The sequence below is a fragment of the Chelmon rostratus genome, chromosome 13 (genome assembly GCF_017976325.1).
Source record: "Chelmon rostratus isolate fCheRos1 chromosome 13, fCheRos1.pri, whole genome shotgun sequence".
Classification (NCBI taxonomy): Eukaryota; Metazoa; Chordata; class Actinopteri; order Chaetodontiformes; family Chaetodontidae; genus Chelmon; species Chelmon rostratus.
The window spans coordinates 17560770-17577819 of record NC_055670.1 but is presented as its reverse complement, the minus strand read 5'-3'; the positions used below and the strand labels follow the sequence as shown (position 1 = coordinate 17577819).

Below are 17050 nucleotides of genomic sequence, written 5' to 3'. Positions count from 1 at the left end.
CATGTTGTGGAGGAAAGTATTTGACGCTGGTTACAAAACATTGCAATTGAAGGTTGTCGGGGGGGGGGTTGCAGATTGTCAAATATCAACGTTCTGTCTGGTTATAGGTTTGGGATATGAGCACAGCTGGAAGTCTTCCTGATCATCTAACTACAATCAAGTGAGAACATTATCAAAGTGCTGTGTGGAAGTGAAAGTGTTTGACTTGCATCCGCTTCAAAAGAGTACTGAAAATTTCCACCCAGGGTCAAACCATCTCACCTCACTCGAGTTTCATTTACAATGTATTAACTGCAATATCTGTACGCTAAAGAAACTTTTATCCTACAGCACAGAGATGATACAGTGTCATCCTTCCTTCCCCTGCCTCCGCTGTTGACACCTTCTCTGAAAACTGTCTTTCTTTCTTCCCGTCCTCTTTCATCTAATTGCGTCCCACTTCAAAGGCGGCTGTCGTGATTATAGGCTGGGCAGCGGAACGAGGTACTGTAGTTATACAGTAAATAGTTAGAAACCAAAGGAGGAGAGGAAAAGAGGTCCAGTCAGAGGGCAGGGGTGCACTGGGGGTGAACACCTTCAAAGAAGCACAACAGCTCCTTTGGTTGGCTGGAAGCCAATTAGTGACAGCAAGTTACATCTGTCAGCGCTGGCCCCAGTATAACTGTCATGTGCAATGGTGGTGTGGATTTATGGCTGCTGAGTTCAGCTACATCAATAAGCAAATCAACTGTAAACACATGTTGCATACAATTTGGCACAGTAACTCTTGTAAAGCCTGATCCATTTACCCCGGAGCACAACATCCACACAGAAATGAAGCTGATTATAATAAATCCCAGTTATAAGATCTGAGATATGAGAGCATGCCAACAACTAAAAGTAAGACAGATTTATGATTAAGTTTAAATTCAAATGTTGAGTAAGATAAATAATCTAAAAGCTGCAGCGGGTAAATCATTTATTTTGAAATAGTTAATATAAATCACCACATTTAGTCAAAGATGAGCAGGATAATAAGACCGTAGTTTCATCCATCTGTTGTCCTCGGTAATGAGAAGTTTGAGGAAGTGCTGTCATGTCATTACCTTGCTATGTCTTTGGAATAAGATTAGTAGGAGACATGATATACCATCAGTGGGTTTGAACATCCTTGGCGTTGATCTTTTGCCCTCCAGCTTTAAATACTGTATGAAATATACACTACATCTCTGCATTCTCCACCTTGTTACCTTGGCAGGGTGTGTGGGTGCAGTACAGTATGTGTGGGTTGACTGTCACATGTACAACATCACCGAGATCTAATAATAACTTTAAAATCAACAAACAATGAAAGTTACCCAGGAAAGCTCAACTGAGCTGCATAGAAGCACCCTTTACGCATGTACCCGTCATGATAACGACATCTATATACATGAATGCATGAATACACATACGCATGCATATACAAGTGCCTAAGCTGGAATATAACGAGGGACGTTGTGGTTGAATTTGCGTTTACACACCTCGGCCACGTGGATGTTCCTGCAGAGGTGAAGTGAATAAATATTGTGCTACAACACCACGGGGGTAAGCTGTAACGATTCCATCCATTCCACGTCGAGGACTTCTTGTCCTTGTTGTAGTGATGAGCATACAGATAATTACTAACCAACTTTTCAGCTCCTCTCAGCAGCTTTTTAACGTCTTTCAGCTCATAATTTTGGTTTTCTTGGCCATAACTTTACTGTTCTGAGTGCCCATCGTAATTACTATGGCTACCAGAGGTCGCCAAATACAACTGAGGCCTGCTCAGACCTGCATGGTATTCATCACCAGTGTGAGAAAGTAAGAATGAGTGTGAAGATGGAGAGATGAGGACTGAAGAGGAAGGAGGAATGAAGAAGAGTTGGGAAAAGCTGGTGATCTCTACCTTCCATAAAACTATCGAGGTAAGCATCGAACGTTGAACAGTCTGTAATTAACGTTCTCAAACTAACAATGGATCTGATGAGTACTTCAATCATTGTGATGAATCCTCGTCTTCACTGCCTTCACTGCCTCTTTCAGCTCAGCTGTTCTGGTTTTATGTCCCACAGCTTTACTGTTTTGGTTAGCATACAGCTGCTTTCATTGAAAAAGATCTAACCCTCCCCCTCTCAGCAGTTGGTGGGGACCAAAACAGAGCTAAAAGGAGAGTGCATATTGGACTTACATACCTCAGGTGGCCAGAAACACAACTCTGAATGATGTCCTTCATTCAGATTTGTGATTCTGGAATGTTGCTTTGTATGTGCTGGATGTGGAAATTAGTACTATTTGCCAACAAGTTCACAATATCAACTTAAAAACTGATAATATGTCAGTGTTGTGATTACAGCTTGGTTTTTTGTTGCTCCTAAATGGCCAAACATCAGTTATTGCAGGTTTTGTTATTTACCACTGATAAACTACCAGTGAAGTATATCAACAGCCATCAGTAGCAGACAATTCACTCTATAATCATGTGTCAAAAGCTAATGGAATAATAATTCCTCCTAAAACTGTGGCTGGAGCTGAAGTGAATTTGAATTTGTTGAATTTATATTATTTGAAATGAAATTAATTTTTAAAGAGATGTCAGGAGTTCAGAATGAGGGTGAGGCGCTGGAGTGGAGGGGAAGTGTGTAGCTGCTTGTTGATGTAGCATCTGACGAGCACCAGGAGCACAGAGGTGTAATCGCTCAGACTGTGCCCAAAATACATCATCGACACGAACTGGGATCACATTAGTACAAGCTCCAGATGCATACCATAATTTATTTATTTATATCCATTTTCCAAACACCTTCACATTCAAACAGTGAAATGAGTCTCATGTTTTTAGTATTAAGCCAACTTCACAAATGCTTGTTAGAGAGGATTCACAGGAAACAACTTTGTGAAAATTACACTTTGAACACTTTTTCTGTGCAACCACGAGCTGCCAAAGTCTGGAAAGTGTTGGTACACTCAGTCAGCAGTATGGAGTAATGTGAGTCTTTCATTTTGCACTTCACTGATCAACGTAAGCACTGTATTGCAGACCCAGCATGAAGCTGGATGATGGTGATAAGAGGGTGCGACGCAACACAACAAACACACAAAAAAGTGAAACTCTCAAAAATCTCATGCGATCATGAGGTGAAATAAATAATAAGTAAATAAGTACATTCATCTGATCTGTTTATTGTCGAAATATTCAGCTGAACTGCCAGGAAAACTGAACACAGTGTTCAAATACAACTGAAATCTAATCCCACAATGCATTGTGATTGATTGGAGAATGAACACTGTTGAAGATTAATGAGGACAGTCAAGTAATATGTAATGTAAAACAGGGTTTTTGGAAGAATAATAGAATTTTCAAGTTGTTGATCAGGGGAATCAACTTTCAAACTTCGTGAAGAGTCATGATTAATCATATTCTGCCCTCCAGTAATAATTTAATCACTGTGATTGTACTGCATACTATGTGGAACATATACCCAGGCAAAGACAGAGCAGAAAAATACTTGAATGTTAAAAAAAGTGCATTACAGCCTTTCTAAACTGGGGGCAATTTGTAGAGGTTCTGTAGTCAGCATGGTTGTGCAATTAGAAGCTCTGGGGAACTACAATTCACCGACCAATTGAAAATCTGCTGTCACAACCAAAAATGAAACGCATTGTAAGTCTAGATGGTATTATGGGCAATAATAAGGAAGAATTGTACCATAATAATCATGATATAAGAAAAAAATGCAGCGCAACTTCGATATTACAGAAATGTTATTCCCTCAAGTATTGTCTTGGACATCTTTCTTTACTGGGCGTAAAGCTTTGTTAACATTCATAACTGATTTCCTTCATATTTTACTGCACTTATATTCAAACTGTACTGCCATTATAATGGTGACTGGATCATGATAAAAAAGATGCATTCGATAATCAGCATACAGTGCTAAACATGAAATATCGCGGAACTCCTTTCACAAGACAAGATGACCAGACGGGGGAAGATAAAACCAACACATTTGATCAACATGACACAGACTGGATTATAGAGGAAACATATCCTTGAAAGGCACATGGGAAGAAAGCCAAACATTGTGAAAAAATGAGATAAGGCCTTTAAACTTCAGCCTTAATGCAGTAAATCAATGCCACAGCCGCCTTAACACAGTAAAATATAGTGCCATGTCCTGTCAGCGCTTATAATGATGAACACACACAATTCAAATACACACATACTCGTGGCCTCAATGTAAAAGTATGAGAAGCAAAGAAAGATGCAGAAGAGATGGAGAAAGGAGAGGAAAACAAGGATAAATGCACATCAGCAGGATAAGCACGCTGATAAATCACTGTAGAGGCAGAAAGCTGTCGCATAAATTTATCTCATCCTATTGTTTCCCCCCGTATCTACCTCCACAGGTGGCATAAGAAGTGTGAGTGCATGTTTGAGTGTGTGTGTGTGTGTGTGTGTGAGAGAGAGTGATGATGAAGATGACCCTGATACTGAATAGTTGCACTGATGTATACAGCAGCATTAGGACACACGCGCGCACACACAAGACATCCGTGACACTGCGACACCAACTATTGCCTTGACACACCTTCACACACACACATGGCACCGGGTAATTGGGGCCCCCTGGGGCCGATCTCTGGGCTTGGGTGCCAAGGGCACGCATTCCTTACAGAGAGGCAGATAAATCAACTGTTAATAAGCCAGCAAGCATGGAGGCTCTATTTACGACCGCTCTCTCCACAAGGCCAGTGCCACCAGCCCAGCTGTGGTCTCACGCACACGCACACACACACACACACACTCACACTCACACTCACACACACACACCCACATATACATACTTAATCTTTATCAGACAGAAGACCCCCAAGACACACATGCCCATATAACAGTACGTCAAGGGAAAAACTTCTCGTCTAATGTGATATATTCAGCATTTTTCATCAGCCACTCCTTTTTCCTATTAACCCATAATGGAGTAAGGATCACAGCTAAATCTACCCTACTGGTGCACGCACACGCACACACACACACACACACGTGCGCACAGAGTCATGTTTCACATTTGGGGACATTATATAGACTTATATTTGTTTCTTGGAGGGTTACCTTCACTATTACCATAACCCCTCCTTCCCTACCCCGAACCTAAACCTCACCTTACCCTAACCTTAACCCAAGCCTTCACCTCAAACCCGAATGATTTATGATACAGATATGTATTACCTGATTCATGGGGACTTGCATTCTGTCCCCATAAGGAAGGCGTAAGAAAGGAGTCCCCACAATGTGACTGGTTAAACAGATATGTGCCCCCACAATGTCAGCGATGCCCGCCTGCACACACTCGATTCCAGCCATCTCAGGCAGATCCACGATGGCAGCCGGAGCTCAGCACCGGGGCACGGCGGAGAACAGTATTGATTCATCCACAGAAAGTCACCTTCCCCCTCACCCCATCCCGGCCGGTGCCTCGGGGCCCCGGGTCATTCCACTCAGCCAATTTGTATGGCTGTTGTTATTATTAGTGTTTCTCCGGCACGGTGCTTTGGTCTCGGGGCATGGACACACCGCTTTATGATGCCGCGCCTAATAAACATCATTGTGATTTTCCTAGGCTAGTAATTAAGTGTGGGGCTAATTTGTCATAGTTAGTTAGAGCGTGGCGCGATGCCGGGAGAGGGCTGCCTGGGAGGGGTACGGTGGCTGAGAAGGCCAGGAGTTTAATACACACTCTTCGTTTATAGCCACTGCTGCGTAATTGCATCGGCGCTGGCTTGGAGCATGGCAGAGGGCTATCGAAGAGCAAGGTGGGCCAGAGGTTTTCCTACACAGAACCTGACTTGGACAATTTTATGTACATGACGCTATCAAGGTTTGGCATACAGGGTGTGGGTGTTTGACAGCCAGTGACAATATTCGTTTATGTTAAAGCCATGAATTTCTGGCAGAGTTCAAGCCTTCAAAACTTATCATTTGTATTTAAAAAATAAAGCCTCATGTCTGGTAAACTAAATTAAACCTGTTCACAACAAACAAATAAAAAACTAATCTGTCTGAACAAATTGATTTAAACAGCAGCTCCAGAGCATCTGCAGTTCAGTAAAGAACACTTAAAAACCCTCATTTGATTCAGTGTTTTCAATTTTGTTGCTGCCTGTTGCCTTTATAATTGTCTCTCTCCATCTCGATATGTCGGCACATCTTGAAGAATGCGTGCGAATGTGGATTTGTCAAAGCAACAATTGCTGCTTTGACAAATAAACAATAACATATTCACAAACCTCCTTAAGAAGTAAATGTGAAAAAAAAATAGTGAAGCAAAAGACGCAGATTAGATTTAGCATTCAGCTCATTTACTTTTTATAGATGTTACAGTAAAAGAGCAATAAGCCTCAAGAAGAAAACAAGCATAACTCATATAACTGAGAACTTAATCTCATTGGCTCGGAGTCATTGTGAGGCCAGAAAATTAGACACTGTAATGTGGACACATTTGTAGTGCCAGGGCTCAAAAAAGAAAAAAATGGGAATTAATTGGGGCAAGATCGTTTCACACTCTACATTTTCTCAGTGAAGATTGCCACTGGACAGGCTCTTTATGGAGTAACTCACTGCACGTGTCAAAATAACAGCATTGCATAGATGCAATATTTCTTGTCAAAGTCCAGAAGTCTGACATGTAAATTAAAAAGAGATAAAACTGCAGAGGGGAACGTCAGTCAACACCACCGCTTGCCTCAGTTGGTTTTGTGATATTAGCAAAATAAATATTCATCACAAAATTAAGCAACGCTGGCGATAAGCCTTGAGCTCAAAAAAGCATATGTCTCCAAATCTGCATTACAGAATCCATTTAAATACATTTTGATGATATTTAAAGCCCTCCATGGTTCTTCTCCTTTATGCATTTCTGATCCTGAGGTCTAGTAACCAAATAAAAAGCTCACAGTTAAACGTCAGGTCAAAGGGGGAATTGTGCTTTTCCTGTTTAAGCTCCGACACGGGTCGTGATCCTTCCCTGACATGAACCAAGTGCTGTCAGTGCCTAAAGATAACCACAAAAAGTTGAACAATGCTGTAGTCACGATGAGCGGACAGCGCACTGCGAGACTGCAGATTCTGGTGGAAAACACATGTTCAGTATCAACATTTTTGCAACCTGCCAGATACGTTTGTTTCCTCATTATGTTAATTCAAAATGTAATTCAGTCGACATTACTTTCCCTTCAGAACACATTTGCTGCTGCTAATTAGCTGTATATAAATGTAATTTCTAGAGGGCAAGTTAAAAGGATAAGTATGACGGACTACAGGCAACAGATGGCGAGTAAATCAGTGATGGGCTCACCAGAGATGCATTTTCATAGAAACATTTATATCTATTATAAACTTAGCAATGAGTATTAGAACCCCCACAGTGGTCTACAATAGAAGGTGTTGCACTGACACTAAATAACATCTTCACACTTATGACACAACATAATACAATATGAGTCAAAAAGAGTGGATAAGGTTTGCTGTAATGAGCAACGTCCCTGAGCGCTCTGCACCAACATCTTAAGGTTTACCACTGAATCATCATTTTCATTAATCTTTCATTACTACACCTTATTCCGCACACCATTAACTCCAGACTCTCCGTGTGTATGGTGTAGGAAGCTTGCATGCAAGGTCAGCACATTTTTGAATCGATTTAGATTTTGATGAAGTCTCAGATCATGCACGGTGGTGGCGTATGCGTGTGGTTTGCACCGTTCACTGGAGGAAGTGGACGACAGGTGAGGATGACAAATATACTGATTCTTAACGCCGTTAAGGATAATCAGTGTCATGAAAAATTACATGCTCATCAAGAGCAATACAGTCGTTATGCACAGGCTTGATTATGCGCTTTCATTCAGTTTTGCTATGATAATCACATTCACCCTGAAGTTACGTGTGGTTTGGAACGTTTGCATGCAGCGCTCTCACACCGATTCTGATTTTGTTGATGGATGTTTGGATGCGTGACTTCTACATCTGCCCTCAGGTGAGCGAAGCAAATGAAAATCATCTGGACACTTGCAGTCAACGCTAAGTCGGCGAGCAGCACTCCCCTCGCCAGCTCCTCCCACGTTATTCCATATCAGCTCGCAGATCCGAGATTGTTAGTTTTACCCACCGGCTTTTCATCTACAAAAGACTGTCTGATTAGACTCTCTCAAGTTGCTGCAACTGAGAAGCCGATCTGTCTCTGATTGCTCACAGTGACATACACAATTACCCAGCTGCTTCCTGTGATTAAAGCAACTCTCCTGTTTCTAGGCCATTCCTTCCTTCTCCTCCTTCGCCTCTTTCTGCAGTCATCCACCTGTCCACCCCCTCTCGCCACTTATTTCCGAGACTGCATTATGAAATCCAGCTATTACCTCTGAAATCCTCCTGTCCATACACTGTATACACACATGCACAATAGCTTTTCAACGATTTAAATGTCACCACACAAACAGGTTTAAAAAGTGCTGACTATCTCAGCTTCCATACTAATGCATAATTGTTTTAATCTAGTCTTAATACACATGGTGTATAGCAAATGCACACTCACACACACACACACACACACAGAAAAAACAAAAAAAGCTGACTGGACTTGAATTTTCAAGGCAACTTAATTCAAGAAATGTTTCAGTTTTGAGTTTGAAACTTACAGAATTCAGCTTCAAGTAGTCAAGTATTTAAGAAAACTATGAAAAGTTTCACAGATTTTTTTTAGTTTGAGCATAAAATGGTGAAAGAGGTGTTGGGTTATCTATGTGGTGGTGCTGTCTTGACTTGCATCTTAATAAATTGTATTCCCACTTTTGAGCAAAGCAGTTAGCTAAAGCACAGCTGGAGCCGACCTGATACACTTATGTTTCAGTAATGAGCGTGTTTCAGTCGGGATGATCACTTCAATTGTTTTAAGCTTAATCAAAAAACACATTAAGGCGAACACTTTCAAATTGTAGTTTTTACAGTGCGCACACACACAAACACACACACACACACACATCAGTGTGTGTCTGCTTGTCTTCCTCTGCACTCTTTTATCCTCTGCCCACATTTCTTGTCAGCTAATTTACCCTCTTTTTCATTCTGTCACCCACTTCTTTGCTCTTTCGGTCCTCTCCTCACTCAATCATCTTCTTATACTGTGCTTCTCATTTTCTACGTTCTTTCACCCTCTTCTTTGTCTTTTGTCACTTCATCTGTCTCTGTCCTGCTCTTCTTCTACTCTCCACATTCATAACACCTCTCTCTCTCTATTTACCTCTCAGGCTTACTCCCTCATTTCGCTTGTCTTCTGTTCACTTAACCTTCACATCCTCATCCAGCTGCTACTTGTCCTCAAGCTGCCTCTGGCTCTTTCCTCTCCTTCCTGACCCAGTCACCTACTGGGAAGGCATCCAAGGTTCCCTTGAGCAAGGCAGCAATTACCCCTCCTGTCTGATGTTTGGGAGAACACTGCTTGTTTAGTGATGATGCAGGCATCTGGGAAACAACGGAGTCTCAATGGTGAGGAACAGCCTACGGGAGGTTGCCTTTTCTCCTGTTTCCACCTGCTGTTGATGGCCTTCAGAGTTTCTACTCGAGGTAGAAAAAAAAAGCCTTTTCTGGTGGACGTGAGCCTCCCTGTCTTAAAGCTCCCTGTAAACGTATAAGTCTGCCAGATCACGCCAGTGCCACGTTCCTGGTGCCGACTTCAAGAACTGCAAATGCACACATAATTTCCCTCGACGCTTTTTCTCTTTCTCCAAATATGAGGGGATTTACTCCAGGCCATGACACTCCCCTGCTGTTAATCCTCATTCTTTATAATTCTTCACACAGAGTCTCAGTGCATGTGTGTGTGTGTGTGTGTGTGTGTGTTATAAAGATTGATACTCATGCATACATCAGATGAGCTTCACTGTATGAATCACAAAATATTAAAAAGGTTATGCCTGACAGGAAATTATCACAGGCCTTAGCTTTTCTACGCCGCTCATGCATGTGTACAGTACAGTGTATGTGTGTGTGTGTCTGTGTGTGTTCACACAACAGCCCATCATAGACACAACAAATCAAACACTAACCTCACTGACACAAAGCATTTACCAAAAAGGCCATCTGCATTTTAATGACTAAGTCTAATTTATCTATGGCTGGCGTACGTTCGTACAGGAGACTCTTGATATTCCTCACAACACACAGATATTCGCAAGGCGGCTCATTTCTGCTGATGGCGATGCTATGCTAATGGTGTTAGAATTTCCTGTGCTCCTTTCCCAAACAACCCATCACAGAGAGGTTTAGGTAGATGTTTTTAAGGAAGCATATGTGTATTCGTATGTATGCATATTACTGTAGCCACAGCAAAAATGATCGCTGCAGCATGCAAGTTTCCCTTTTCTTCAGAAGGTTTTCCTTGAGTCCAGAGAATATGCTGACTTTATGCACACATTTTCACAAAAAAACACTACGGTTTTCACATCGCTGACAATGTGAAAACAACATGCCCAACACGTTGCAGCTGCTGATGGTCAGTGTTCGCGGGACTGTGACATATTGTAGAAAAACTGACACAATAAATGTTCTGTTGTTTGAAAAAGCAACATAACACACTGCAGAGAATGAGATCAAACTCTGAAGGCGCTTCCATCTGCAGGTTACACAAATGTAACAGGGTGTGTCACAGTGATGTGCATTTGATGAAGAGAGTCTGGTAATCACTGCTACAATAGTCCTTTCACAGTTTCACAGTGTAAGTTGTGGTTTATTCACTCGTTTGGTTCATTTCCCACCAAAATGGTAGAGTTCAAAACGGCACTGTGCGGAGACAAGCCAGTTCCTCTAAAGTAAAGGAGGTCAGACACAGGCAGAATTATGTCTCCTGCTGAAAGAGAGCTGGAAGAGGTTGTGCAATGAAGGATTTGCTATATAAGATTAAGCTCATCACTGGTCTTTGCAGAGGCCCATGCCACTGTACCACACTGTGGTGAAACTAGAGTCTCAAGGCTTAATAGCATTAAAATAATCTTTATTTACGGTTTTGTTCCAAGATTTAGATTTAGTTTCTACCTTGTCCACCATCTGGCCCAGGGACAACGCTCAGAATGATTTGTTGAGCTAACACTGGCACTTCCTCAGAACTTGCAGTGGGGTAAAACTAAAAAATCAACTAGTTTCAAGAATGATCTATAACTCAGTCATTTTATTCTATTTGAAACAATTCATCAAAATTGCTTTGAAAATGAGAGTTATCTGTTGAGATGAATTATTTTTGCAGTATATCTGTTTTATAAAAAAAGCTCCTTACATGAATTACATTCCACTAAATAAGATATCAGCTATGGCTTAAATGGCTGATGCAGCAGCACTTACTGGCCTAATCCATGAATAATAATATGCTAGACTCTATGGAAAAAAATCGGAAAAAAAAGATATAATAACTTTCAAGAGTAGTAATTGAGACTATGTGGGAAATTTGTATGCATGAATCATCGTCCTGCATCCTGACCAGAAACAGCAAGTCTTACATACGTGTTAATCTTCACCTCAGTAACACATCCTGAAATGAGCTCCTAGCTGAGGTGTGAAAATATAAAGCAGACTATATGGTGTGTAAAATACTCACAAAGCACAAATGCAAATGTGGAGAATGAGCTCTACTCAACAACTGTGGCAGGTGTATCATGAGAGACGAGAGAGAGAATAAGAATTCAATGGAGATGATTCAAGAATTTTAACGTACACCTGGTAGTCTACCAACAAACCTGCAACACTACATCTGGCCAAACAAGATAGCCAGGAATGCCAACAAGCACTGAGTATTTGACACGAGTACAAGAACAAATCCGCAGTTCGACATGAAGTAGCGTGAGTCGAGTCAAGTGGTGGCTCTAAACGATCTCGACAGCAAGCTCTTACAGTAAGGGGATTTTGTAGCACAGTTTGAGGTAGCAATGGTTCTGTATGCTTGGTAATGTAGAAAAGCTGGGAAGGTGAGTTCTGGACACACAACGTACCAGTGTAGACATCCGGCAATTTCAAAACATCTGTTCATTCATTATTTAGCGGCAGCGATAACATGCTACCTGCCTGGTGTTAAAAGTGCCTAAAATTGATGCATGCTTAAGATCTGTCACCTGACACTAAAATAAGAAAATACAGGCAAGGAGCAGGGCCTGCTCATTCTGCCTTTCAGTAATCTGTTGTTTCTGCATAATCAATATTTTGAATACATTTAGCTGATAATGCTTTTGTAACATTTCGAATGCAGGACTTTTACTTGTAAAGGCATATTATTAAAACATGGTTTTCACACTTAAGTAAAGGATGTGAAACCATAACTGGCAACCTGTCATAAAAAAGAGAGACAACACGGTGAAATATTCACAAATGCACACATGGGCTACATTGCGCACTGTACAGTTACAGCCATCTATGTAATCAATAACCTCCATCAAATAGCACATGAATGACACTGGCCAAACTCTAGTTGCTGTCAAGGTGGTATTGATAAAATACATCATCAGGCTGCTTATCGCTGGCTGATGGCCAAGAATCTGCCTCTTCCCTTGAGCATTTTAAATAGCTGTAGCTGGCTGTATTAGTAATAAAATGGGTCTTGTGCACAGCTTGGGGACCCGCCATGTCTATGTGCTAAACTGGGCATCCTAATGAAATAAAAAGGCTGCATGTAACATTGAGTTACCTGTAAAGGCTAGAGCTGTCCCCAGTGACACAGAATAATGCATTTAATGTGTTTTGGCTGTGTGAGAAAATGTATTTCTCCCAGACTCCCACGGCAACATGAGGATGAAGGGAAGGAGAGAAAGAGGAGAGGAGAGAACAAAAAAGAATGAAAGAAAAAACAAACACGTTTGAAGAAAGAAAACAGGAGAGAGAGGAAAAACAGCCAATAGAAAAAGGGGGACGAGAATAGTCAGGGGAGGACAGGAGAGGGAGGTGGTAGAAAACAGAAAACACAGTGTTTGCAAATAACAAATTAAAAGCATAAGCGTTCTACACACCAAACCATGTCCCAGAGGAAATATGGGCCTTTCAGCATAAAAACCGTATTTGGAGCATGTAGGTAGGTAGAGACAACCTCTCCTTGGCCTCCTGCCATCATTTACAGCAGCGGTTAAGGATGTAAAAATAAAAATACAGAGTATCATTAACTGTAATGTCAGTGTGAGCTTGCTGTACGCTTGCTGTCTTTCTCTACCAGCTGCACCACAGGCTACACATGACCACAATGGTAAAAACTGTATACCGAATAGAGTACACAACATTTAAATAAAAAAAAAAAACAGAGGCAAAGCACCACAGTCCTGTAAATTGGTAACAGTAACCATGCAGAGCTGTGTATCATCCACATGGATTCAAAGTATAGAGAGAGACAAGCAGATTGGATGATGGCTGTCGCCAGTTTTAGAGAATACTCCAATCTTGGAATAGGGGTTCAGTGTCTATATGTGAGATGCTGTCAAATACTGCCAAACAGCTCTAAGCAGATGTGAGTGCACCTGTCCGCTAAACTTAATCAACTTATCAGAGTTATTGTGTACCTGCAGTAGGTGAGTGTGCAAAGCAAATACAGGAAAACAACATGCCATTAAAATACAATGAAAAAACTTGTTTTCATTGTGGAGTTTTCTTGTAAACAAAGTTTCTGTTTGTGTTCATCAACTACTAGCAGTCTTCTTCTTTCATGCCTTTGCTGGCACTTTGTGTTCCTTGGCACAATACTGCCACCTCGATCAGTGGAATCAAGTGAAACCCTTGGCAGGACTCACCTACTTGTATGCAAAAAAGACCCAAAACATAACAGCGACCCATGCATTAAACCATTGCTTCACAGTGCTACAAGTGGTCAAAATCTCCCCTCGATACCTTTAAAAATATGCAATGATCTCTTCACAGGGCCGTGGTCTGTAATATTTTAAGATCCACGAAACAAATTAATTTTCCTGCAGGGCTGATGAGTCATGAAATCAAATATGAAACACTCTTGAGAAATGGCTGTGCTAGTCCTGCCAAAAATAATGAGGTGTTCCCTGGCTCATGGCCAAACTTCCATCAATTTTCACCAAAATCTGTTTAGTATTTCAGTTATCCCGCTGGCATACAGGACCTAAATGATGGAGAGGTAGCAATGCATTTGCGTGTACAAATCCCATCAAAGCATATCATATCCAATGTGATGTGATCTCTTTCATATATTTATAGTCATACATTGATGTACTGATTCACTGAAATCTCACCATAGAATACAGAGCTAATACAGCTAATCAAAGATCAAAATGAGTGATAATTAATTACTGTGTAATTTAATAAATAGCTTATCAGACTGTTATCTCAACTTTCCCTTCAATTTATCACCATACATAAATGCCTGTGATAAGAGGGCTATAAGCGCGGTGGTGACTGTGCCTGTATTCTAAACTAAAAAGTAAAGTTATAAAATATGAGGTGTTAGACTTAATTTACCTTTCATTGAAAGCTTTCACACACTGTGATGAACTTGCTGTGAATTGGAAGTACTGTAGATGTAATGGAAAGGATCAATCTAAAAGCGACACAACATGCAAGCAACTCTAAACATCAAGCAAAATTCCAAAAACAAATACTTACCACCCTGATCTGTGCTGACTGTGATGATGGCCACCTGGCGAGGGAAAGAGCTCTTCTCGGACACACCATTGAGAGACTCAATCTCAAAGGTGTAGTTGGCGTGTGCGGAGAAGTCCATGACAGTGACGGTGGCATTGGTCAGGCCTAACGGTCGTGGTAGGAAACGGAGATCCTCCTCACAGAGCTGGCAGTGGTTGGGCTCGGGGCCACAGCGCTTGCACTGGACGTTGTAGGTGAGATCGCGGCGGCCCCCGGTGTCGCTGGGTGGTGACCACTCCAGCATCAGACAGGTGTCGTTCAGATTAAACATCAAGTTGCGGGGAGGTGACGGAGGGCCTGTCAGTAGAAGAAAAAAAAAACAAAACAGTTGATCATTTCTCGTCTCGGTTGTTGGTCTTGATGTTGAATCAGCCAAGCTTTGTTTTAACGGATTCTAAAGGCAGCACAGGTAACATTAACAGCTGGTTTTTGAGTACAAAATTCAATAAAGATGTTTTTTTCCTTTCATGTTCTGCCTTTATTCCTCTTTATAACACCATGTCTTCACCTTCGAATTTATTATTGATGTCAATTCTGACATCATGCTGACTGATATCTGGCCAATGATCATTCAGCATTCCTTGGGCCATTCGGTCACTGGAGGCCGTTCTTTAAATGTCAAGGAAATTCTATCATCCTGTCTTTCAGACCTATTATTGTCACCATCACATACTGTGTCTACGTCTACAACGACCACCAGCTGGCTTTACTCCACCATCACAAACATCTTGACCTCCTGTCTTCATGTGGGCCCACGTTCATTGATGATGCTTCACATCGCTGGAGTCTAATCTCTAAAGTCTTTTATATACTTTCAATGGATCTGTCCTTCTTGAACTGTGGGTGATTCATGTTTTTTACAATGTGCAAAAGATTGCATATTTCTGAACCAATAAAAGGAGGGTGGAGACAGGCAAATTTAAAAAAAAAGCAAAAACAAAAAAACTAATAAAATCCACTGACATTGTGGGTTGAGAGGGATTTCAGGGCATTTAATTTCACCGGAGCAGTTCTTTAGAGTATCCAAGCCTCCAGCATTACTGTGTAGGAGAGAAGCTACGACAGCACATATACTAAGAAAAGCATAGGACCCAAAATTGACCCCTGAGGCACACCGCAGCTAAGACTGAATTCCAAATGCTCTGCGCAAGTATTAACATTGTCGATCAATCTATATTTAAAAAATTCCTTCCAAAATGAATAGCTGTATTTCACACAGGTACACTGCAGTATACAACTGTTAGGGTTAAATAACTTATATTACGACTGCACCACACAACTCCTCTTCGTTGAGGTGTTTTTGTGCTCCCTGGATGTGTGTGTTTGTGTGTCAGGGTAAGTATTGTGCTATAGGAGGGAGCCAGCTGTCAACAGGGTGGAGTTAAAAGACCTGAGGGATTTGAACACTCCCGTCCTGCCAAGCTCACTGTCTGCCTAGACAATGGGATATTTCCCTCTCCTTCACCATCCCTCCATCCCTCTGTCTCCCTCCCTTTGCTAAAAATCCCAGCAGACAGGAAAGCTCCTCCTACTCCTCCTCCACTTCTGTCAGCGTATGTCCATTCCCTCTCTCTTTATCTCCTTCTGCCTCTATCGGCCATTATCTCACCTCCTCTATTCTCTCCATCGAGGAGAATCCACCCACCTCCCCTCCTGCAGAGCAACCCCACTGCCATCAATCAGCTTCTATTCTCCTCGAGGGGGAGATTGGTATCAGAACCCTCCTCCCTTTCTCTCTTCACTGTCTTCTCCATCCAGCCTTTACACTTTCTCTTATCTGTCCTCCTGTGACATCCTCTCCTCTCTTTCTTGCTCTCTACCTTTGTCTTCCTCTCAGGCCCTCAGTCTTTAATCTCCATTTCTTTTTTTTTCTTTTTTCACTTAGACATCAAGCAAATAGTTTATGCTCTAGCCTGCAAGCTCCTGATTAAAATGTATTATGTGAGTAAACACAGAACTCACAGCTTGTTAGAATAGACATGGTAGTCCTCTTAGCTTGCCGGGTTGTAACACCCCCACAAGCCTTTATACACAGTGTGTGCTTGTACAGGGAGCAAACGTGACCTTTGAATGTGCTTTTGCCTGGAGGATTTCATTCAACCACTAACAACAACTGTTAAACTAAGATCTCCAAAATTCAATATTAATTCAAAACGCACATTCAGAGTAGAGTTGTGGCCTTTGCTGCTGTTATATATTCCATTCAAATGCTGATTATTTCAACAGTATCTCCCTGTTTGATGCTTTAATGTCTTCATCCTTCACAGGGAGGACGCAGGCCAGGGTCTTCCATCCCAAGTGGCTTGAAGAAAATGTGCCTTTTGACTAGTTCTAGTGAGTCTTGAGTCCGGGAAATGGAGT

At 41.6% G+C, this 17050-nt stretch overlaps 1 protein-coding gene across 1 annotated transcript in view; it reads right to left on the bottom strand.

The window, feature by feature from the left end:
- The window catches only part of LOC121616411 (ephrin type-A receptor 6-like), a 164419-nt gene that overhangs the window by 56212 nt on the left and 91157 nt on the right, over positions 1-17050 (bottom strand). Inside the window, exon 5 of the mRNA XM_041951165.1 lies at positions 14651-14986. Within this exon, the coding sequence (XP_041807099.1) occupies positions 14651-14986 (336 nt within the window). The remainder of the gene's footprint in view (positions 1-14650; positions 14987-17050) is intronic.